Here is a 23,007-nt window from a genome sequence, read left to right as displayed (position 1 = left end):
AGCCCAGGCCAATCAGTTAGGGCACTGCCAGCCCTGAGGAGGGGTGTGGACAGTGCAGGGCTGCAGCTGCGGCTCTGTGTTAAGAAGCTCCCACTGTCATGTGGCGGGGACAAGGCCAATAATCAGACTTGAACTGGCTGGCCCACCTCTGAAGGAAACACGCTCCAGCTCACAGAGCAGCCTCTGGGCGAGTCTGATGGATCCCTGGGACGGCCCTGAGTTGCCGGTGTCACTGTGCCCAGACAGGGAAACGGAGGCTGGGAGGAGGAAGTGCCCTGGCCCAGGGGGCGGTGCGGGTTTTCAGGTGCAGGTGAGCCTTGACTTCACACCACCAGGCCCGGCGCCGTGATGGCCTTCCCCCCCGGACCCTGTGGCGCCCACCTCTACTCGGCCAGGCTGTTGCGCACGGCTTCCTTCTCCTGCAGGGCAGCCATGGCGAGGCGCAGGTGCTCTTTCAGCTGCTCAATCTCCCGCTCTGACCGCGTCTTGATGTGGTTCAGCTCCACATACACGTCCTGGTACTTTCCCGAGGTGAAGCGCTTGTCCTGGGGGCCAGGGAGGGGCTGTGAGGCCCTCCCTCCTGGCCCCGCCCACCTGCTGGCACAAACAGCCAGACCCCTCCAAGCCCCCCGGTTGGTTTTCTCCTGGTTGGTGGCCTCCCCAAACGGCTCCCCATCCCCACCCGGTGACACAGGTTTCGACATCATTTCCATCCCATTCAAGATGAGAGCAGAGGCTCAGGGCAGTGAAGCTTCTATCTGAGGCCACACACACAAGTGAGTGGCTGGGAGGGCAGGTCAGCCTGGCCCAGGGCTTGGGCCCCTTCCAGGAGTCTCCCAGAACCACCAACACACAGAGGGTTGTCAAAGACACACAGATGCAGCACCAAGGGTGGGTCAGACTGGGCCCCAAATCTCAGCCCCCCAGCTCCCAGAAACACAGGTTTCTGGGAACACATAGTCCACACTGGAATGCATACTCCACAAGGACAGGGATTTTGGTCTTGTCCACAGTGAGTCACCCAGCACCCAGTATAGTGCTGAGTACACAGTAGGTACTCAATAAATATTTTCTGATTAAATACTGGGTTGATCAAAAAGTTCATTTGGGTCCCTTCCATAAGATGCTATAGAAAAACCCATAAGAACTTTCAGGCCAACCCAATAAAAACAAGGGTGGCCTGGAGCAAATCACTTACCCTTTCTTAGCCTCAGTTTCTTTGTCTGTAAATGGGAATACTGACACCTACATGGGGGAGGCACGGGGAGGGCCTGATGAGGCCACAAGTGGCTGGCACAGAACAGGTGCTCACAGGATGGGAGCACAGCTGGATCCAGGGGCTCCCCACCCCTCTGGCACCCCACCTCAGCTGGCTGGGACTCACCTTCTGCATCATCTGGAGCTCATCTCGGAGGCACTGCACCTCCTTCTTCAGATACTGCAGCTCGTTCTCCTTCACTCGCAGCAGCACCTGAGGTCACAAGTTCCAGACTGACCTGGGGCCAGAGTCCAGAGCTACCCTGGCCCACCGCACCCCAAAGCCTGGCTTCTCTCTGCTTTGGGCCCCTAGAAGGCAGCTCCTAACCTGCACCAGGGTCCCTGGGGGAAGACTCCTCCAGGAAGCCCTCTCTGATTTCTCCTTGCTCTCAACCCGTCTGTACCATGTGAGTGGATATCTTATGGTCAACCCTGCTGTGGTCACAACACAGCACCAGGCCCTCAACTTGAGAGCATAGATCATGAAAAGAAGCCCTACTGTGTGTGGCCCTACTGTCAGCCAGAGAGGGCTGGGCTTCCTCATTAACCCCTCCCCAAACCCTGATGAGCAGGTACTGCTATTTTGACCTGACCAAGAAGTAGACAGGTTCAGCCAGGGTGAGGAAGACTTAAAAGCTTAAGACTCTGGAGCCAGGCTGCCTGGTTCAAATCCCAGCTCCCACACTGACAAGCCATGTGACGCTGGGCAAGATACTTGACCTTCCTGTGTCTCAGTTTCCTCAACTGTAAAATGGGGACAGCAACAGCATCTTTCTCATAAAACTGCTAGAAGTTTCAATGATTTAGCAGATATAAGGGCTTATAGAAATCCCAGACAAAGAGTAAAGCTGTGTACAAATTTTTGTTAAATACAACCAAAGACGAGAGTGATCCTGGGATCACATATAAATTTTCTCATTCCAGCTTCTCTCAGTAAGGGAGGGGCTAGCTCCCATTTTACAGATGAGCCACTAGGGCTCAGAAAGGTGAGGTGACTTGCCACAGTCACACAGCAGGTATGTGGTAGGACTCAGGTGGAGAGCTTTCACCCAGCTGGCCCAGGAGTGCTGGGTGCACAACAGGCCTCCTTCTGAGCTGCCCTGTCCTCTCCCCACTGCAGGGCAGACCCAGCCTGTCTGGGTACCCTCCCCAGGCCCAGGCCCCACTCCCCAGCTAGGAGGCCTGGCACGGGGTGGAGGGGTGTGGGCGCACCTCCAGCTCACAGGAGCTCCGCTCACTGCTGCGACCGCAGCCGTTGCCTGTCCCCTGAGAGGCGATGAAACTGCGCAGCCGGTCAATCTCCTCGGACAGGCGGGTGTGTAGCTCCTGGGAGGGGTGAGGGATGATCAGCGCGGGGGTGCCGGGATGCCCACACCCCGCCCCCACCCCCGGGGGGGGCCGAGGCCCACCTGGTTGTGGCGCAGCAGCTCCTGGCCCTCCTGCTGGCAGCGCCGCAGCGTGTGCTCGCGCTCCTCGGCCTGCCGCGTCAGGGCCCCAATCTCCAGGCACTTCTGCGAGTACTGCTCTGATAGCACCTGCAGCTCCCGCTTCAGCGCCTCCACGTCTGACCTGCCAGGGTACAGTCGGGGAGGATGGCCCAGGTTCTCTGGCCCTCGGCCAAGGCGGGTCAGGTCATGCAGACTTGAAGCAGCTCAGGACTCCTGATTCTTGCCCTAGTTTTGTCTTCGGCCCACTGTGGGGCTGTGAACTGGTGTCAGCCTCTTTGGGTTGCAAGTGCCTCCTCTGGGAGGGGGGTGGGTTGGAGGAGCCCATCTCTTAACGTCTCCACAGCCCCAGCATTCCAGAGCTGTGTCCTGACAGGGAGGGATGCCTACCGGCTGCTACTGTAGCCCCGCTCTTTGTGTGTCTGCTAGTCGCTCAGGTGTGTGCGACTCTTGGTGATCCCATAGACTGTAGCTTGCCAGGCTCCTCTGTCCATGGGATTCTCCAGGCAAGAATACTGGAGTGGGTTGCCATGCCCTCCCCCAGGGGATCTTCCTGACCCAAGAACTGAACATGGGTCTCCAGCATTGCAGGCAGATTCTTTACTATCTGAGCCACCAGGGAAGACCCTAAGCCCAGCTCTAGGGGACACTAAAGAGGGGAAGAGAGGGTGGACACTGAGACTGGATAGACAAGAAGGGGCCTGAGAACAGTTGTGTGCACTGGTGTGGGGGTCCTACCGCTTCTGTTCCCTTTGCCACATGACTGGAACAGGAATCTCAGCTGGGGGCAAACTGACATGGTCCCCTGCCCAGGGGTCTCAGCACAGGTCCCTCACTCATAACCAGCAGAGTAGACAGCTGGGCCCCCTGGCTCGGAGGGAGGCCCTGCCCCCAGACTGCAGGGCCCCATCGCCCTCTTACTGGTGCTGCTTCCGGAAGCCGTCTGGACCCTGCTGGAGAGTCCGTGTCTTGTTCAGCTCCCGGCTCAGCTCCTCCTGGTAGGCTTTCTTCATGGCTTCGATGGCTGGAAGCAGGGCAGAGAGGTAGAAGGGAGATTGTGGAGAGGTCAGGAGCAACGAGTTCCACTTCCTCTGGGACTCCACATGGAGACAGGAGCAGAGAGTGGTAAGCAAAGAGCGCTGGGCTGGGCTGTGTCATGGACTGAGTGGCTTTGGGTAAGCTGCTTAACCTCTCTGAGCCTGTCTACCATGGGAGGATGACAGAACCTGCCTGAAGGACTCTGCTGGGGAAACATCTCAGTGTCTGACCATCAGTACCTCTTGTTATTCATGATTTCTGGAAAAGACTACACACAGTCCTCCCTGCAGAGCCTGGAAGGTTCTTTAACAAGGTCTATCTGCCTGGCCCAGCCAAGTAGTCAAGAACACTGGCTCTGTGGCCGGTATAAATCTGTATGACTTTGTGCAAGGGACCTAACCCCTCTGTGCCTTGAATCCTTATCTGGAAAACAAGGATAACAAAAAACGCCTTTCCTCATGGGTTACTGGGAGATGTGCATAGAGCATGCAGAACAGAACAATGCCTGGCTCAGAGGCAGTACTCAGACACTGGCCCTCACTGGTTTATTTTCAATCTGCAAGCCTCCAAGGACTGAGTCTCTTTCCACACTCACACAGTATTGTTGTAAGGATTAAACAATTCCTCATTCATAGTTTTATCCATAATTCCAAAATCCAAAAGCTCTGAACACTAAAAGTGTTTCATAACTCTTTTGGTACAATCCCCAACCTGAACAGACCCAAGGGTATTTCTGGTCATTATTATCCCACTTAAGAGCAACACAGAAACTTCACTGCAAAATCTTAGTGCTAGATTTCAAGGTGAAACCCAGACCCTGCTGGGGGAGGATATCCTGCATTATCTTCCCAAAATGCAAAACACACTGACCCCAAGGTCTGGGAAGAGGGGCCCTCAGTTTGAGTGCTTGAGCACTGGCAGGTGCAAAGTTCCAAATCACGTGACCTCTTTCATCATTTCTATTATTCTGCAAACCCCATGGAAGTGTCTAGGATGTGCCACACACACACAGCAGGTCTGCAGGGGACAGAGAGGGAGAGCTGGCCAGAATCTTGGATATACCTGTTCCTGACTTGGAAGAGCAGAGGGAAGGGTTTAGAGCATGGCTTTGTAGTCAGAGTGCTCTGTGCTCCAGCTCCATCTTCTGATACCTCCAAGCTATGTCACCTGGGATAAGTTGCTAACTTCTGAGCCCCAGTTTCCTCAGCTGTGAAATGGGTTCACTCCCTGGGATACTGCAAGGACTAAGGTTGCTCATGTGTGTAACAGGGTTTGGTTAAATGCCGACACCTTTTGTTGCTCTCCCCTGGGTCCAGCCCACTGGCCCAGTGAGACGGTACTCATACGAGAGCAGGGTCTGCAGCTGACCAGTCTCTCCCCGGCACATGGTATGGATTTTTGGCTGTGGAACTGCAGCTCAGTGCGTGTGTGTGTATGTGGCTTGAGGTGGGCCTCCTAGTAGCCACAGGCCCCTATGGGAGAAGACTCTAACCCTAACCCATGGTCTGTGTGTAGGGGGAAATCAATTATTGCCTTGGTTTCCCCTTTGCAAGTAGGGTTAGAGGCCATATATAGGGGGTCCTGACTCCTCACCCCAAGTTTGGCACCAGACCCTTATTTCTTATTTATTTAAAGACCTCCAGTCAGGAGGAGCCGCAGCTTGGGAGGCTCATGGGGCCAGGCCCTGCTGTGCCGTTCTTGCCCGGGGTCCTCACCCGAGGCCGTGGCTGCAGTCTCCTCAGCCAGGAGCCACTCCTTCTCCTGCTGCAGCCGCTGCAGCTCCCGCTCATGGTGCCGCTGTAGCTCCTGCATCACCTGCTGGTGCGAAGACTCCATCTCTGCCAGGCTGCGCTCACATGCCTCCTGCAGGTGGGAGGCCAGGCCGTCACAGGGCTGCCCTCATGGCCTGGGTGGTGCCTCTTTCCCAGCCTGAGGCAAGAAGCCTTGGGGGCAGGCCTGCCCTGGTCCAGGCTTCATCGCCTCCCCCCAAGATCCTGGCATCATCAGCCTGTATCTGCCCCTGCTCCCCGCCACCCACAACCCCCAGCCTGTCATTCTGCTTCAAACTCTTCTAGGCCTCCCATCCCGCAAAGCAAGTCCCTGCTCCAGTGTCTGCCTACCCGTACGGTCTCAACCTAGGTCCTCCCCAACCAAGGAATATATCATAGTTATTTAAAAAAGAAACAAAACAAAACAGCTCATGGCATGTTCACACCTCTGAACTTTAGCTCATGCTATTCCCACTGCCTGGAACATTCTTTTACAACTTTGTCTTCCTGGGTAATCCACTTGGCCTGCAGCTGGGCTTAAATATCCTCCAAGCTCTGACTGGTCAGCTTCTCCCATGCTTTTGAAGGCTCTGCTTCTGCCAGATTATAAATTTCCCCCCCAAACAAGGAAGATCTGATACAGCTCAGAGTCCCTGGGGTCTAGGCCAGGCCTGACTTGTGGAGGTGCTGAGTAAGCAAACTGAAATCGATGACTTAGCACAAAATGGGGCTGTGTAGACAAGACCGGCAAGTTTTTAAATGACTGATAATACCCACTGCTGGGAGAGTCAGCTGCAACCGGGTGTATGGAGGGCAGTTTGGTGGCATCATCAAATTTTAATGACCCTTTAACCTGACAGGTCCACTCCTAGGAATGACCCCACAGAAAGTCACGCATGTACAAAGACTCTTAGACAAGGGTACTGCCTGCGGCCAGGTTGGTAACAGATGAAGACTGGAAACAAGCTAAGTACCTAACAGGGAAGCCCTTAAATAAGTTATGGGATCGCACTTGACAAAGGATCCGGGCAGCTGTTAAAAGACAGAGCTGCCCACGCAGACTGCTGTGGAAACATGTCTCGAAAGTTAGGTCATGAAAGCTGGTATCTGATGATACACGTGGTGTGACCCCATTCGCAGACCAAAAACACTTAAGAGATGCAGGTCTGAGTACGTGTGCATAACGACACAGAAGAAGGTGTAGAAGGCTACCCTGGAAAGTAGAGTGGATGACCCTCCAAAGATGTCCATGCCCTACTCCGAGAACCAGCGAATGTGTTACCTTACACGGCCCAGGGGACTAGAGATTGCTAATCAGCTGACCTTAAAATAGGGAGATTATCCTAGATTATCCTCTGGGCCCAAAGTAATCACAGGGTCCTTGGATGTGGAAGAGGAGGCAGGAGAGCAGGGAGAGGAAGAGGGGACTAAGGCAGGAGCCCAGTGGGAGTGAGAAGGACCGGACTCTCCTGCATGAGTTCTGAAAATGATGGAAGGGGCCATGAGCCAAGGAATGCAGGCGACTGCTGGACACTAGAAAAGGTGAAGAGATGGAGCCTCCTCAGAGCCTACGGAAAGGAATGAGATCCCGTGGATACCTGGATTTTATTAATAGCCTGGTGAGACCCACGTTAGACTTCTACTCTACAGAACTGTGAAATGATCAACGTGTGTTACTTATGTTTCTGGCAACTCCTTACAGCTGCAACAGGAAACTATACAGATATGCTTAGAAGGTAACCAAGGTGACCCCTGGGGCTAGAAGCAGGCAGGGGAAGGAGAGTTCACACATTTGTTTCTAACCTTTTGATTTGTTTGAAATTATTTTTGAAAATGTAAACAAATTTCTGACATGATTAAAATATGTTTAAGATCATTCAAAAGGGAAGGGGAAGAGCCAAGGGAGAAATGGAGGCACGGATAAGAGACCCAATGCAGATAAGAGGCCGAGTCCTCCCCCAAGGCTTAGGGCACCTCGTGGCTGGGGAGAGAGGATGACCCCCACCTCACCAGCAGCCACATCTGGGGGGCTGCACGGGCCAGTCTGGGGAAAGGACAAGGGCCAGGTCCCCTGGATCTAGGTGTTCTAAGCAGTGGGCAGGGGACACCTGTCTCACTGAGCCTCTGTGCCTGCCCCTCAGGTGGGGCAATAGAACATGGCCTTGGGAGTTCCACAGCCTGGGTCCTAGTCCTGGCTATACCGCGGAGTGAACCTGAACAAGCCCGTTCCCCTCTCTCAGCCTCAATCTCCTCATCTGTAATACAGACCCCATAAGACCAACTCGCAAGGCTCCCTGAGCTAAGTCAGCGTCCACTCTAGAGATCACCCACCTGTAGAGACAGGAGCCTACAGGAGATGGGACTGCTGTTCTTAAAGAGCCCCATCAGGCCGGCAGACCCGGCAGCCAATAGGGCGTCCAGAGGCTGATGTCAGGAGGTGGGCACTAGCCCACGAGGAGGGGCTCATTAAAGGCCAGGCGCTGCTCCCTCTGACCTGCCTTTCTGAGGGCCCAGTGTGTCGGCTGCCACCACTGACACGGATCAAAGTAGGTAAAGAAGTGCCTGTGGCCCCTACTGCAGTAGGCACTGAAGCCCCGGGCCCCCTGGCTGCTGTCCTGTGGTGGCAAACCCCACAAGCTGGAAGGGGGGCACCCCCAGGCCTGAGATATCAGGCTTGGGGATCCCTGCCCCGCTGTCACCTCACCAGGGTCCACTGACTCTCCAGCTGCCTCCCCCGGGGCCTGAGGGGACACAGACGGTTCAGCTCCTATACTCGGGTACCCTCCCCCACCCCGTCTTGGGCTGTTTCCCCATTATGCCCTTCTCACTCCCCATTCCACCTGCTACCCCTGCCCATCCCGATCTAACAGGATGAAACGCTGACAGCCTTGGGGAGCCCAGCGGGCGCCTGGGGACCAGGGAGCCAGGACTGCAGACACAGCTTGGAGGACTGGCCTCCTCTCTGGGTCTCCGTTTCCCCATCTGTACACTGAGAAGTCAGAGCAGTGCTTTTCCAACTTCATTTTAGAGATAGAAACCTTCCTGCAAAGGGAACCTAATGCAAGTTCTAAGAGTAAAATGGTCAAAGACAGTGCTGCTTTAAGACCGACGACTGTGGATGGACCCACCCAAAAAAGGCAGCTCTGGGGTGTCCAAGGGCTCCACCAAGCTCAGTTTGAAGCCCTCTGGGGTGGCTAGGGGGGGCATCTCTGAGGTCCCTGGAGGCCTCAGGTGGTGGTGCTGGCCCCCACCCTGTCTAGAGATGCCCTACCTTCCCCTGGCCTCAAGGGAGCCCTGACAATAACTGGGCCCTCCCTTTCCCCTTCCCCATGTCAGGTGATCCCAAGCTCACCCTCCACAATACACCCCCAACTCCTCCCAGCCCTGGTCTCCCTTCAGCTGAGTGTTCCAGAACCACTCAGCCCCAGATGGCCCCTGGCCTTGCAGGGTGGCCCCAGCTCCTGGCCGGCTCCCCTCTGCCTTCCTCGGGGCAGTGGGCCAGCCCGAAGCTCCCCTGCCCCCGACACACCCTCTTCCCTCCCCCCTCCCTCCCTGGTGCTAGTGCTGGCTTCGCCCCCTCCCAGACTCCCTGCAGGCCAACCCCACTTCCTGATGTCGCGTCCCAGACCCCAAACCTCCTCAGGTGTGTGGGTCGCGATCCCAGCTCCTCAGCTTGGCAGTGGGAGTCTCCTTGATAAACACCCAGCGGCCCTCCCCCTCCTGCCTCAGCCCCCGCTCCCACCCCCAGCTCCAGGAACACTTCCTAAGAGCCCCACGCTCCCTTGGAACTTCTAGAAGGCCTCCTTGCCCAGAGCCTGGGACCCCAGCCTTCTTTTTTTTGCTTCAGGCAAGGGCGTGCTAGCTGGGGAACAGCAACTGTCAAATTTTTAGGAATTCTGTGGTGCAGTTATTTAGCATAGCCATTATTCGAAATTACATAAACTTATAACTAATCACATTAAAAACAAGGCTGAGGGACTTCCCTGGCAGTCCAGGGAATCTGCCTTCCAATGTAGGGAACACGAGTTTGATCCCTGGTAGGCGAACTAAGATCCTACATGCTGAGGGACAGCTAAGCTGTGCGTTGCAACAAGAGAGAAGCTGGCACACAGCAATGAGGAGACTGAAAGCAGCAACTGACACCCAACGCAGCCAGAAACAAATAAGTGTTAAAAAAACAAAGCTGATACTCAAGATTCATGACCTCCTAATTATTTCACTGTATTTTATTATTAGCTATGCTCTGAGGTTATTTACATGTCCTGTATCTGCAGGGTGGAAATGCCACATGATGGTCGGTGCATAGCTTCCCAACTCTGTTCAGGGACATCAGCCATAGCAGGAATATTTACACCATGGAAACTGGTAAACATTACAAATCAGAGCTTGATTTACTGTTTTGTTAACTGTCCAGACTTAACCAAATGATGAGAAAAAGCTATTAACGCTCACAGTACAGATTAGACTTCAAAGTGTGTGCTAGCTCTGACTGTCACATTGTACACAGAACAAAAACCCAAGAAATGTCCTTAAAAGAATATTTTCAAATAGTCTCAACAGTAAAGTATCCTCCAGTTCAGCAAAGAAGTTGTTCATGACATTGACCAAGTAAAGTTTCTGCGTATCTCTGGCTGTCTTACTCATTCACACAAAGAAAAATGCCAACCAACATTCATGTTAGAACGACACTCGTTTGTCAGTTTGCTGTGGATATGAGCATTTGGAGAAATCAAAGTACTCTGAGAAAAATCAATTTGCAATATGGAATTCACAATAGAAGCATGATGTATTTTTTTATTTGTAAGTTTCACACTAAACATGCTCTATATCAGTAAAATTTACAATAAACATATATAAGTGTGTCAGTGTGTACATGCACACGTATTTTTTCTGGAGAACTAATTGTCCCAGCCACGACAATCAAAAGTGTCTCTGGACACGGCCAAAATGTCCCCAGGGGAACAAAATCAACCCTTGTTGAGACTCGCTGTCCTAGGCAGGCTGTGCGTCCCCCGAGGGCCACTGGAGGCACCCATGTCCTGCAGACCACCTTGCGCAGGGCCTCTGCCTGGCAGGATTTCCCAGTGTTTAGGGAGCGACTCCCAGGGGCCTAGGCTTCCCTGGTGGCTCAGCTGGTAAAGAATCCGCCTGCAATGTGGAAGACCTGGGTTTGATCCCTGGGTTGGGAAGATCCCCTGGAGAAGGGATTCTCCACTCCAGTATTCTGGCCTGGAGAATTCCATGGACTGTATAGTCCATGGGGTCGCAAAAAGTCGGCCACAACTGAGCGACTTTCACTTTCCCAGGGGCCTGCCCACTGGGTGTCCCATGCTTCATGAGGCCCCTCTCCCCCAGAGCAGTACAGGGGAAGGGGGTCTAAGTACAGAAGGTCACATGAGGGCTCACGCATGGGCTCTGCAGTCAGCTGGACCCGAGTTCAAATCCCACCTCTGACATCTGCAGGCCAGTTGACCTCAGGCAAGTCACATATCCTCTCACAGCTCAGTGGCCTTATCTGCAAAATGGGCACAGTCCTCACGTCCACCCTCTGGGGAGATTAAGTGAGATGGTGCACATCAAAGGCCTCACCCAGATTCCGCTCCAGTACAGGAAGGGCTCCCAGAATATCAGCTGTTTTCTCAAAACACGGCAACCAGAAACCTGTCCCCACCCCCCAACACAACAGCTCCACGGCCTTACCTGTGAGATGTAGCCAGGGGGTATGTGGCCGTCCTCCTGGGACTTGGGTGCACCCTGAGGAGCCTCCCCTTGGAGACGCCATGCCTCCAGCTGGGCACGAAGGGACTGGACCTACGGGGATGGGGAGAGGCAAGGTCAGTGAGGGTCTTGAAGGGGGAATGGAGCTGGCGGGATGAAATGTCCCTGGTGTGGAGACGCGGGCAAGGGGGACATTCCAGATGCTTCCTGGATGGCCAGGTCAGGGAACCAGGAGAGTGCTGGCCCAGAGAAGAAGGCTCAACAGGGTTGGGAGCAGGACACCACGGTCACAGATATTTACCTATTATATAGGTGGGAGGAAACTTCTTGGAGCCTCAGATTCCCATGAGAAAAACAGTGAGGCGGTCTACCCCATGGGACCATGAAACTGCCATGTGACCAGGTGAGGACTGCGTGAGCCTGCATATAAGTAAGGAGGGCCTAGCACAAGGCTTGGTATGCAGCAGGTGCTCAATAAATGGTCTCTCCCTTCTCTTCCCCCTTCCCTTCTCTGGGACTGCTGAGGACAGAACAAAGATGGGGAAAAACAAACAATAATAAAAGATCCCCAAGGCCCAGGAAAGCAGTCTCCAGTTCACAAGGCATCTGAAGTGTCAGTGGCTCAGGGGTGAGTTCCCCATCACTGTAGGTATGCAAGAACTAATGCTATAGCATGAGTGCAGGGATGTTAAGGGCGCTGGTGGGGTGAGGAGGCTCCCAGAGGCCAGCCGTGCCCACCTACCTCCTTCTCCAGTGCCTCGTGGCTGTCGCTTGGGGCCCCCCGGCGCTCTCCACGGCCTTGATTGAGCAGGGCGGTGAGAGGCACCCGCTTGTTCTCCCGAAGGGGCAGCTTCTCTAGCTCCTGCCACTTCTTCTCTATCTCCTCGCTGAGCCTGCTCTGCTGGTCCTCGGTCAGGGGGGCGCCCAGGACCCGGCGCGGACCCTCGCCTGTCGGTGTCTCTGCGGCCCGGCTGTCTGTGGCCTCGAACCACTTGCGTCGCTCCTCAGAGCGTTGGGCCAGGTCCCGCTCCAGCTCCTCCTGCTTGGCCGGGCGGTCAAGGGTGCGGGCGGGGGTGCGGGCCCGCTGTGGGGAGCCCTGCGTCAGCGGGGAGAGCTCCACGTAGTCCAGCGACTGCCGCTGCCCGTCTGCCTTCCGGGGGCCACCCCGGCTGATGACCTCAGAGCCCACCCGCTGCTCCCCCGCCTTCAGGGAGCCCTTCGGGGTGCCATAGCCGTGCAGTGTGTTCTCCTTGTTGCAGTCAGAGAGCCTAGGGGAACAGCAGAGCCACGTCAGGTGGGACCTGGCCTGCTCGGTCCCCAAACAAGCACTTCTGGAGTGTGACCCGTGTGCTGGGGCCTGGGGACACACCCCAGTGGAGGAAGCAGGTTAGAACTACAGCTCCATCATTAACAGATCCTGGGAACCATCCCTGCTCCACCGCTTCCAGGGAACCTGGCCACCCTCTCTAAGCCTCAGTTGTCTCATCTGTAATATGGGACAACAATGCCTCTTACAGGAGGGACATGAGGACTAGATGAGTGGATGTGTGCAAAGCAACCAGGAAGGACTTTGCGAATGGTGATGGCAGCATTAGTGTCAAGGGTGTGGTGGGAGACAAGGCCCTGGGTTCAAGAGGCTCATAGTGGAATAGGGGAGATGCCCAGGGTCACTGTAGGTGAGGTGAACAGTGGCTTCTGGCTGCACAGGCTTCTGGTTGTGGAGACTCATAACAACTGTCAGCTCCCCTCTTCTTCCACAGCAACACTGGGTATGTGGTCACCTGGCCAGAGACTAAAGTGTCTCTTGCCTCTACAAGTGGCCATGTGACTCCTCTGCCCCATCCAAGTGAGAGGTGGCACCCTTCAAAGGACCAGGTGTGCCCTGGCCTGGCTCCTGGCTTGGACCCGTGAGAATGTGAGCAGTGCTCTGGCCCAGAGGCAAAGCTGGGGGCTAGGAGCCACACAGTGGCCCCACCAGGTCTGGGCTGGAGTGAGAAATAAACCTCTGCCTTGTATGAACCCATGTTTGGGGTTTCTTTGCTATAGCAGCAAAGCCTATACAGTAAATCATAGTCCAGCTGCACAGTAGGCAAGAGGTTATAAAGTGCCTCTGTGCATATCCTCACACGACACCTGGCGTGACAGGTGAGGAATCTGAAACTCAGTCCAGACAGCAACTGGCCTAAGGTTGACCAGCCAGGGTGTGGCCGGGCAGGCGGACACACACTCCGTGCCCCTTAATACCACGCTTCAGTTTCTGCTGCTCAACAGCCAGAGTTCCGGCTCTCACGGGCATCTGGATTTTTTTTTTTTTTAATAAATTTATTTATTTTAGTTGGGGGCTAATTACTTTACAATATTGTAGTAGTTTTTGCCATACATTGACATGAATCAGCCATGGGTTTACATGTGTTCCCCTTCCTGGACCCCCCTCCCACCTCCTTCCCCATCCCATCCCTCCTGATTTTTTTTTTGCTTGTTTTTTTATAAAGAAGCTTACTTAATTTTTATTTATTTTTTGGCCATGTTGCGTGGCATGGGAGATTTTAGCTCCCTCACCAGGGATCAAACCTGTGCCCCCCCGGCAGTGGAAGCACAGAGTCCTGACCACTGGACTGCCAGGCAAGTCCCACATCTGGGGTTTATACTGTGTGGGGGCTCTACCACCAGGTCACTCGACCCTCCTGCCCCTCTCCCCACAGCGACCTCCACAGGGAGTGAGTCCCCCACCCAGACTAAGTAACCATCCCCTCTCCCTGTGTCTCCCAGGCTCAGACACAGCCCCCTTGGCACATAGTCAATCAGCCACCTCATGGGCCCTTCGATTCAGCGTCACTTCTCCAAAGAGCCGAGGCCTCTCCCTGCCCTTTCAGGATGGGACGAGAGTCAACCTCCAAACCTCAAGGTATTCTGGGTGAGTGACACAGATACCCACGTCCCCCTCCCTCTCCCTGTTTTGTTGGTAGAGAAACTGAGGGCCAGGGCCCTCAGGCGAGCACGAGAAACCCATTCAGTATGCAGGGGGGGTAAGCGCCTCCCCGAAGGCCCCGGTCCAGCCCAGCACATACTTGGTGACATCTGGGGCTGAGGTGGGACGCACGGTCTTCCTCAGAGCCTCAATCCAGTTCCTCCGGATGCCCGAGGTCATGGCCGACAAGGTATAGACAGCGTCTTTGGTCTGCAAGTCCACCCCACAGTTAGATTGCCACCTGGCCAGCTCCCTTGCTCCCTCCCCACTCTGGGCCCCAGGGAGGTGCCCTTCCCTCCCAGGGGGTGGTATCTCAGGTCCTGAGCCTGGAGGCGAACAGAGGATGCACACCCTCCCCTCCAGTAGCCTTGGAAGAGCCCCGTTGCCTCCACAGTTTCTCTAACATTCGAATCAGCTTGCCAGTGATACCCGGGATCGCCCCAGACAAGCTCAGTGTTGGCACCAGAGCTTCTCACTGGCTCTGAGGACAAGGTCTCTGGGGAAATGAGTGATGGGAGCCAGTCTGGTGAGCCACGCTCCACCCCTACACCTCCTCTGGGGGGCCCTCCAGGGACACCGCCCCAGCTGCCCGCAGGCTCACGTGGATCTGGAAGCCATAGTTGCGCTGCACCGCATACTCAGTGACGTCCGTGCAGGAGCGCAGGTCGATCTCGCCGTCTAGCTCATCCGCCTGCAGCAGGAGGGCTCATGATGGTCCATGGACTCAAGTGATCCCTCCCTGAACCCCTTGACCCCCTACCAGGAGTCCCCTGGAACCTGATGGGGGAAGGAGCCCTCCCACTTCATCGTCTCACCTCCTCAGCGGTGGAATCCCGGTAGTACTTGAGGCTTGAGTCAGTCAGTACAAACCAGTGCTTCTTCCACTGCGAAGGAGAGAAGGCGGTGAGTAGGGGTCAAGAGCATGGAATGAGAGTGTGTGTGTGTGTGTGTGTGCATCATTCCACAGGCATCCTGGGTACTGCCAGGTCAACTGTTCTGCTTGCAGCAGGCGCCTGGCACCCTCATCAGCTTTGCTGAGGGGCGGGGGGCAGGGGACAGTGCAGAGTCACAAAATCCACATTTGCAGTTAGCCCCTCCATTACCTCTCCGAGCCTCAGGAGCAGCATCTGTGAAATGAGTCGGCTTCTCCTCACTAACCACACCCTCCCTTTCTTTCTGAGAGCCCTTCCCTGATTTGTTGACAATTCCATAGGCCTCCTGATCTTTTCCACCAAGATCATCGAGGCTCCTGTATGCAAATCCTGCCCAGTGCAGTCCAGGAAGGGGTTGTGACCTGTGTAAGGGCATTTGCCTAGCAAGCCAGGGCCAAGACTTCAAAAGTCTTCTTCCATATGCTACTCCCGGATTGATCACCCCAATAGCCGAGGACAAGTCTCCCAGAGAGCAAGACCGGAAGAGGGTGCAGGGAAAAGTGTCTGAGAGCTGATTGTATTCTGTTTCTTGATCTGGGTGCTGGTTACATACGTGTGCAGCTATGAGAATGCATTATCTGTACATTTACGATGTGGGCACCTTTCTGCAATGCTTCTCTCTGCTGCAGATGGGGTTAGGTTGGCAGGACACATAGGAGAGGGATGGGGGCATCAGAACAGCCTGATATGAAAGTGCCAAGCTCAGCTCACGTCCGGGCTTCTGGCCACTCACTGGAATGCCAGTCAAGATCCATCCACTGCCAGGGTCAGCCCATGTCCTCCGCAGCTCCCCCGCATCACCAAGCTCTGGTTGTTAATACTTCAAGTACTTGGTTTTCTTTCCTCAAGAAAATAGTAAGTTTTCAAGGATATGCCAGGATGATACTATTTCTTTCCACACTGCCTCCCATGAGAAATAGGACTTTAGCATCCAAGAGACCAGGGTAACAACTATTTAATCCTTTGCTAGCTGTGTGTCTTTAGTCATGTGTCTCAACCTCTCTGAGCTTCAGTTTTCTGACTTGTAAAGTAGGGCTAAGTAGTCCCTAAGCCTCCTAGTGAGGTCAGAAATTCCTAACTCTCCCCAGGATGTCTCTCATGGCACTTGGCGCACAGTCAGGTACCAGGACATTGGGGACTGTCCTGAGTGACTGGCCCTCTTAGAACCACGCTGCTCTTCTGAGTGACCCGAGCTGCTGGACAGGACAACTGTCCCTCTGTAAAGTAGGGCAGAGGTTCAGGGCCAAAAGATCTCTTAGGCCTTTCCAGGCCTGGTCTACGACTGCCTGCAATGGCAGCTGGCTGGAACTCTGTGGGCCTCAGGTGCCCCAAGTTCTAGGCCTGGGTTTGCCCAAGGTGCTTCTGGGCCTGGAAGAGATCAAAGCCCTTGTGGGCCTGTCTCCTGTCTGTGCACCAAGGGGTTGGGCTGGCTGAACTCCCAGGGCCCTTCCAGCTCGGACATTCCAAAACCCTGTGAAAGAGAATGAGTAATGGCCAGTTCTGGGTGGGGCTCATAATCTCTGCCCTCCAGAGACCCTGGGTGGGGAGGCTGGGAAGGGTCACTGGCGGGATGCCCGGCCTTGTGTGAGCCTGGAGCCCAGCCACCAGGGGGCTGGCAAGCAGGCAGTGGGTTCAGAAGGTTGTGGGCTAGAGGGAATAAAGCATGTGGGTAGGGAACACAATGAGATTCCCTTTGGCTCCAAGCCCTCCGTGGCATGAGGGCTGCACGCAGACCCAAGCTGCAGGCGTATGCAGGACCCGGGCAGGGAGACGTCCCCTCCCAGGCTGGGTGGGCAGGAGGCCAGCTCCACCTCCAGCCTGGCAGCCAGAAGGGTAGAATGGTGAAAAGCTACTGTCCCTTCTGGCTCTAAAGATGCACACAGTAGAGAAAGGGAAGGGTTATTAGTTGAGGCCCAAGCAGGCACTGAGGGTTCTGTGAGACCTTTTATGTGCTTGACCACTGTGACTCTGTTATCCAGCCTGGAAAGAATTCTCACTACCCAGCATGCCCATTTCACAGATGAGGCCACTGAGGCCAAAGGAAGCTGTGACTCGCTCAATGGGGCCCCAGGTTGGTGAGACTTCAAGGAATGCGCTCTGAGCCTCCACCCCAAGGTTGGGGGGAGCTGCTGCATGGCTGAGCCTTTGGGAATCTGTATACATCTCAGGCCGGATGATCTCTGTGAACCCCTCCATCCCAGACCCTCAGATACCCAGCCAGGGTCGTCAAGAGGTGGGATGGCTGAGGGGCTCTTGGTGAGAAGAGAGGACGGGGTGCAGGGCGTGAAGGGTCAGGAGGCCGCCATCCTAGTGACCTTTACATAATGCAGGCTGCTTCACAAAGCTGAGATGACTAGCAGCCTCTGCCCTCCCATCCCGCAGCCCAAGGCCTTCTTTCCAACAGGACAAGAAGCATCCTGCCCTCAGGGTTCCCACTCTGGCCCTCACCCTCTAACCCCTCCACCCAGAAACCAGGGTCTCTAGATAGCTGGACAGGCCAGGGAAGCTGCTCAGCCACCTGGGCGGCCCCCCAGGAGCCTACAGGGCCCTGCAACAACCCCACTTCCCACCCCCTACCCCTCACCTCACCCCACCACAGCCCTCCTACCTCTCCAGGCTCGTCCAAGATAGACATCCATCCCTTCTTGAAGTTTAGCAGATCGGGCTATGGGGAGAGGGGGTGGCAGATGAGTCAGATCCAGCGAGAACCAAAGGGGCTCATCCTACCTGCTCTAAGTCCTGTAAGAATCCTGGGAAGCCAGGAGGGAGGGTTGAGGACCCAGATAACCCCCCAAATCCAGGCAGCCTCCCAGCCACTGAAGCAGCTTTGGTCCCTTTTCCTGAACATCCGGCAACCTCTGAGAGGTGGGCCAAGTGACTGGCCGTCCACCACAGACCACCGAGCTCCCCTCCCGCCAGCCTACTTCCTCACCTGAGTGTGGAGGAGAGGGAGAGAGAGAGGGGAGAGAACTCTGCCTGGAACAAGGAACCCTTATAGAGCTCAGAGGACAGGCAAAGCCAGCAGGGCTGAGCGAACTGTCCAGCTCCTCTCACTGATGTGGCCCAGGCAGATAATGCTCCAATGATCTTACCCACCCCTAATCCACTAACCCTCCTGTGGTCCAACCAGCCCTGCCCTTCCTCGTCTCCTGGAGACCCTGAAAGATGGAGCCAGGCCCAGAGTGTGGTCTCAGAACCCCTGGGGCCCCCCCTAGCTCTTTGGAAGGGCCAGGAGATGGTACCTCAGTTCTGGCAAGTCCTACCTGCCGAGTGCTGCCCAGGGGGGCACGGCCCTGGGGTCTGGGGGCTCCCAGCTGTAGCATGTTCCACAGGGACCTGGAGCTAGGTTCCCCCCGCCTAGCCCCTAGAGGACAAAACTGCTCATCTAGGCATTTTCTCTGGCCAGGCCGATCCACAGACCCTCCCAGCCTGCTGGGGAGACCTCTCTCTCTCGTCTAAGTCCCGGTCCCCCTGCAGAGTCTCAGCTCCAGCTCGCTGGTGGGCCAAACTGGCTGGCAGGGAGGAGGCTGCCACCTGTTGCCATGGCTCTGAGCCCACCTATCAGCACCTGCATCACAGCTCCACCAGGCCAAGGTGTCTGGTTGCGTGGAGGGAGCGGGTGGCATGGCTCAGTGGGGTGGGCGGCGACAATGGTTGGAAACCTGGAAACTGGAGCTATCTGACCTGGCCACCTGCCTTGACCTGCCTTCTTCCAAGGAAGCCCCATTCTCCTCTTCCGGAGGAAGAGGCCTAAGAGGGGCTTGGGCCAGCAGCCTGGACATCCTGAGCCATCCCCAGCCATGGCCTTGGGACCAGGGCCTCTGGATCTCGGCATGCCGGTGGCCCAACCCCTACATCAAGCCCCTCCCCGCAGACCTGTCCGACGGAAGGGACACAGGCTCTGCTCAGACCCGGGAAACCCCAGGCTGTGTAAGCCCTGTCTACTTTCTCTTCTTCCCCGCTCTGTTCCCCACGTGGGCCGGAAGTTGCCCAGGGTGGTTCCAAGCTCAGACTGAAGACCAATAGCCATGCTCAAGCCACCAAGTCACCTGGGTCCACATGCAGACAGGGGCCTCCCGTGGCCTCAGGGCCTGGGATGCTGTGACCCCAGGGGAAACCTGCTGATTAAATATCCACCCTCCTCTACCTCCCTGATCTAAATTCCTGTGCTTTGGGGGCCATTCCCACCCCACCTCCTGGCAGCTGAGGAGCCAGGCTTTCTGGGATGGACCACAGAGCTGGCATCACTGTGCAGACCTGGGGAGAGTCCCCCGGGAAGGACCAGCTGACCACCCAGCCAATCAAGACTGAGCCAAGCCGGGGCTGGGAGAGCCATGGGCTTCCAGAGGCTGAGGAAGGGCAAGAATGACAGGCTGGGACCCCAAGGGCTGCCTGGGAAGTGGAGTGACCTTCCTAAGTCACATCTCCTCCCTGAACCCAGATGTTTGATGCGGCAAATGATGGGGGGGGGGGGTCCTGCCCTCCCCCAAGTTCCATGAGAGAACTGAATGGGCTACACACAGAGACACCAGTACCCACATACCACACACACGCCATCAGGCATGAGATGGCATGGTGACCTTGGGGAGAGAAGGCCACCAGTGTGAGTTTTTAAACCTGCTGGCAGGCGAGGTCCTGCAGTTACCTGGGAAGCCCCCAAGGGTCAAAAGGTCAGAGAACCTAACTCTCAGCCCCCTGCACCTTCACACGTGGCTCCTCAGCCCCAGATCCTTCCCTCCACCTACAGGAAACTCCCTTTCTCCTTTTTTTCCTTCCAGAGCACTGATAGGACCTCACAGCAGCCCTCCCTCCCTTGACCACAGGTCAACTCTGCCTCATGCCAGCCTGGACCATGGACACCACCCCCTGTATGCACGCTCTGGCAGGCGACCCGCTCCAAAAGGCCTAGTGTCACAGACCCACTTTAAACCCTCAGGGATGGCTTCAGAACAAGGTCCGGCTGCCTCAGGACAGCACGGAAGCCTCAGCCTGGCCTCACCTCTGCTTAGGGGGCCCCATGTTTTATGTCATCACACTTCCTCCCTGATCCCCAACACACCAGGACTGGGGCCCTCCACAAACACCTATGTCCTCTGCTTGAAACACAAGGCCTCCTCCACCTCCTTCAACCAGGCAAATCCCTTCTCATGCCTTGAGACCTGCAATTGTCACCTCAGAGGTGCCTTTCCCAGTACACACCACACCAGATGACTTCCCAGGGTCTCTGTGGCATCTGTGATTGTCCTGAAGCCACTCACTTATCCCTCACAGGCTAGACCAGAAGCAACTCGGTCAGGGACACACGTTGTTCACTCCCCCGAGATCTTAGGACTCAGGGGACATTCATACAAATTTCTTTCTTCCCTTCTTTCTTTTCATCTCTCTCTCTTATTTTTTTTGAACCAGGCCCTGTTCTATACCAGGAAATCAGCGGCAAACAAGAGATGCGGCCCCTGCCCTGGTGGAACTCTGGAGAGAGACAGACAATAAACAAGTGAGCAGGTATATAATTTGATGCCAGGCAGCGGCTGGGGATGAAGCTCCAGGGGCAAGGCTGCACCCGGCTAAGGCAAAAGGAGGTGGAGCAGAGCCTGACTCCAGGCCCAGCTTCCTGAAGCCTCTAAGCATTTACATGTTCATAGCACCTTTGCCACTGGCTCGTTCAGATTTCTGAGATCGAAGTCAGGGAGATGGGGCCAGGAGAGAAGAAGAAGATGTGAAGAAGCAATGGACAGGACACCAGCCTGGAGTGGGCTCAGGTCTGAGAGCAGCCAGGATGAATCCGGTAAACACTGTCAAAGGTCATAACGAACCTCCTCTCTGCTCCTCTCTGTTCACGGCTCCCCAGTGTCCCTGAACAAGCCCAAGCTGCTCTTCCTGGCCTCTGAGGCCCTCCTTCCCAAGTCCTTTTTCTATGTTTTCACCATTTCATTCCCCAGATATGGCCACCAGCCTTGGTCCACACTGTACCTGACATTTGACAAAGTCCCATCCCTCTCCATTTGACAAAGTCCTACAGTCCCAGGAGGTCATTTCCCTCTGGGAGCCTCCTTCCACCAGCAGGGATGAGCCCCCACATGCTGCTTCTAGCAGCCTTACCCGAGTTCAGCATGTGCTTCCCCAAGAAAGGCAACTATGTACATTTATCTGATCCTGAGAGAAAACTGGGACAGACCGGGTTACAAATTCTGGCTCAGCCAGGGCCGGGCCGTGTCACCCAGGGCACATAAGTTCACCACCTACGGTGTGAACTCATCGGTGTCCTCATCGGTTAGACGAGGAGTTACCATCAACCTGCAGGGATCCAAGCTGGTAATGTGACAGCACCCAGTTTCAAGGCCTGGCAGGCACCCTGTAGGCAATGCAACCACCCTCCACTAGCCTAAGGCGGGGATGGGGGGGTGGGGTGGAAGACACTGACTCAGCTCCTCCCCCCACATCCCTCTCTACTCCCTGACAGGGGCGGGGAGGCTGCTGACAACAGGAAGGGCCAGCAGAGAGGTGGCAGGATGTGCAGAGGCTGAGGAAGTCCAGGCAGTGAGCAGGTCATCGCACTTAGGAGGCAGGGGCCCTGCACACACCCACGCTGCTCAACTCCCCCCAACCCTCCTCACCAGGCTGTCAGATCCTCCCTGAGGCGCCGGCCAGAAACCAAAAGCAGTCCTGCCCCTCCCTTCCAGAACATCACAGTCAAGGGGCCAGAGTGACCTGGAAAAGGGCTACTCCTTCCCTTAGACTCAGGGTAACCTCTGGCAACTCACCGACGCCCCTCCCCAAGCCTCAGTTTATTACACTGTGTAACGGGGCTATTGGTGAATTCAGCTATGAGAGGTAATATGATAATTAAGGCCCAAGTACTGATAGAGGTTGGATATGGCTCATCCTCAAGAGAAAGACAAATCCCTGCCACCGTGTTCCTCACTCCCAATCGCTGGCCTGCCCCACCCAAGGTCCCAGAGTCACTGCGAAGTGGCAAGCCCGGGAGAACACGGTATCCTGCTACTTCAGAAGTCCCAGGATGGGCTCCAGACAGGATGAGACGGGGCGGCCCCTTTTCACCCCAGCCAACCTGCGGCCAGCGCCCACACGGGCGGACTGCCTTCCCAGACCCGCACCAGAGAGACCCATTCCAACCAAGGGAGCGCCTCTCTCCAGCCCCTGGCGAGACCCAGACCCGGGCCAGGCCCATCTCCGCTCCTCCCGCGACCCAGAACCCTGGGAGACACTTACGGATCTGGCGCAACTTAGGTGAATCAGATCAGGTTTTCACTAAGGGGAGCTGCAGAAGAGAAGGGGAAAGGGCCACCCCTAATCTGTCCATGATTGGACCAGCAAAAGTTAGGGGGTGGTGCCTGAGAGCGAGAGTTCCCATCTTCTCGGGGTGGGGGTTGCCCGGGCTCCTGGCCCGGAAAGGTGAGGCCGGCGGAAGGTGAGGGCAAGACAGCCGGCCCGTGCCGCCAGGGTCGCCCTTCTTCCGGCCGAGACCTCTTCAAGCCTCCGGGAAGTGAGGAGGGGGTTGCCCAGAGGGGAGCGGCGCGGCTCTGGCTCCGGCTGTCGCTCTCATCCCGGCCTGGGGGTGCAGAGGGGCTACACCCCCGGGGGGGGGCACTCACCGTCATGTCGGCACCCCGGGGCGGAGAGAGCGAGAGGCAGAAAGGTGGAAAGGGCTCTCGGGCCGGGCTCAGCGGAGCGGGAATCCCGCCGCCGCCGCCGCCCCTCTCGGCCGCCAGCCGCAGCTCCTCCCGGCCCTTCCCTTCCCCGGCGCTGCCCCGGCCCCTTCCATCCGCCCATAAAACTTTTTTTTTTTTCAAACTTCCTGGGAGGATCCGGGGTGGCCAATGGGCGGCGGGGTAGCCGGGACAAACAGCGGCGGGGACCGC

At 56.1% G+C, this 23,007-nt stretch overlaps 1 protein-coding gene across 4 annotated transcripts in view; it reads right to left on the bottom strand.

The window, feature by feature from the left end:
* LOC145545463 (TRIO and F-actin-binding protein-like) overlaps nucleotides 1-23,007 on the bottom strand; it is a 41,571-nt gene that overhangs the window by 1,953 nt on the left and 16,611 nt on the right. The window contains exons 1-13 of one of the 4 annotated variants that reach the window (XM_081590007.1): nucleotides 22,741-22,908; nucleotides 17,736-17,792; nucleotides 15,011-15,079; nucleotides 14,797-14,886; nucleotides 14,296-14,405; nucleotides 11,970-12,495; nucleotides 11,210-11,320; nucleotides 5,456-5,603; nucleotides 3,624-3,726; nucleotides 2,667-2,826; nucleotides 2,470-2,583; nucleotides 1,385-1,471; nucleotides 382-545 (exon numbers count right to left, since the gene is read on the bottom strand). In XM_081590007.1, the coding sequence (XP_081446133.1) occupies nucleotides 384-545; nucleotides 1,385-1,471; nucleotides 2,470-2,583; nucleotides 2,667-2,826; nucleotides 3,624-3,726; nucleotides 5,456-5,603; nucleotides 11,210-11,320; nucleotides 11,970-12,495; nucleotides 14,296-14,405; nucleotides 14,797-14,886; nucleotides 15,011-15,079; nucleotides 17,736-17,792; nucleotides 22,741-22,746 (1,743 nt within the window). In that variant the 5' untranslated portion in view covers nucleotides 22,747-22,908 and the 3' untranslated portion in view covers nucleotides 382-383. Of the gene's footprint in view, nucleotides 1-381; nucleotides 546-1,384; nucleotides 1,472-2,469; nucleotides 2,584-2,666; nucleotides 2,827-3,623; nucleotides 3,727-5,455; nucleotides 5,604-10,276; nucleotides 10,658-11,209; nucleotides 11,321-11,969; nucleotides 12,496-14,295; nucleotides 14,406-14,796; nucleotides 14,887-15,010; nucleotides 15,080-17,735; nucleotides 17,793-18,390; nucleotides 21,060-22,740; nucleotides 22,909-23,007 lie in introns of those variants that run through there. The other 3 variants (XM_081590006.1, XM_081590004.1, XM_081590005.1) reach the window with 3 other exon arrangements.

The sequence above is a fragment of the Giraffa tippelskirchi genome, chromosome 4, assembly GCF_054371585.1.
Source record: "Giraffa tippelskirchi isolate mGirTip1 chromosome 4, T2T-mGirTip1v1.2.pri, whole genome shotgun sequence".
In the NCBI taxonomy this organism is placed as follows: domain Eukaryota; kingdom Metazoa; phylum Chordata; class Mammalia; order Artiodactyla; family Giraffidae; genus Giraffa; species Giraffa tippelskirchi.
This window is presented reverse-complemented; position numbering and strand designations above follow the sequence as displayed.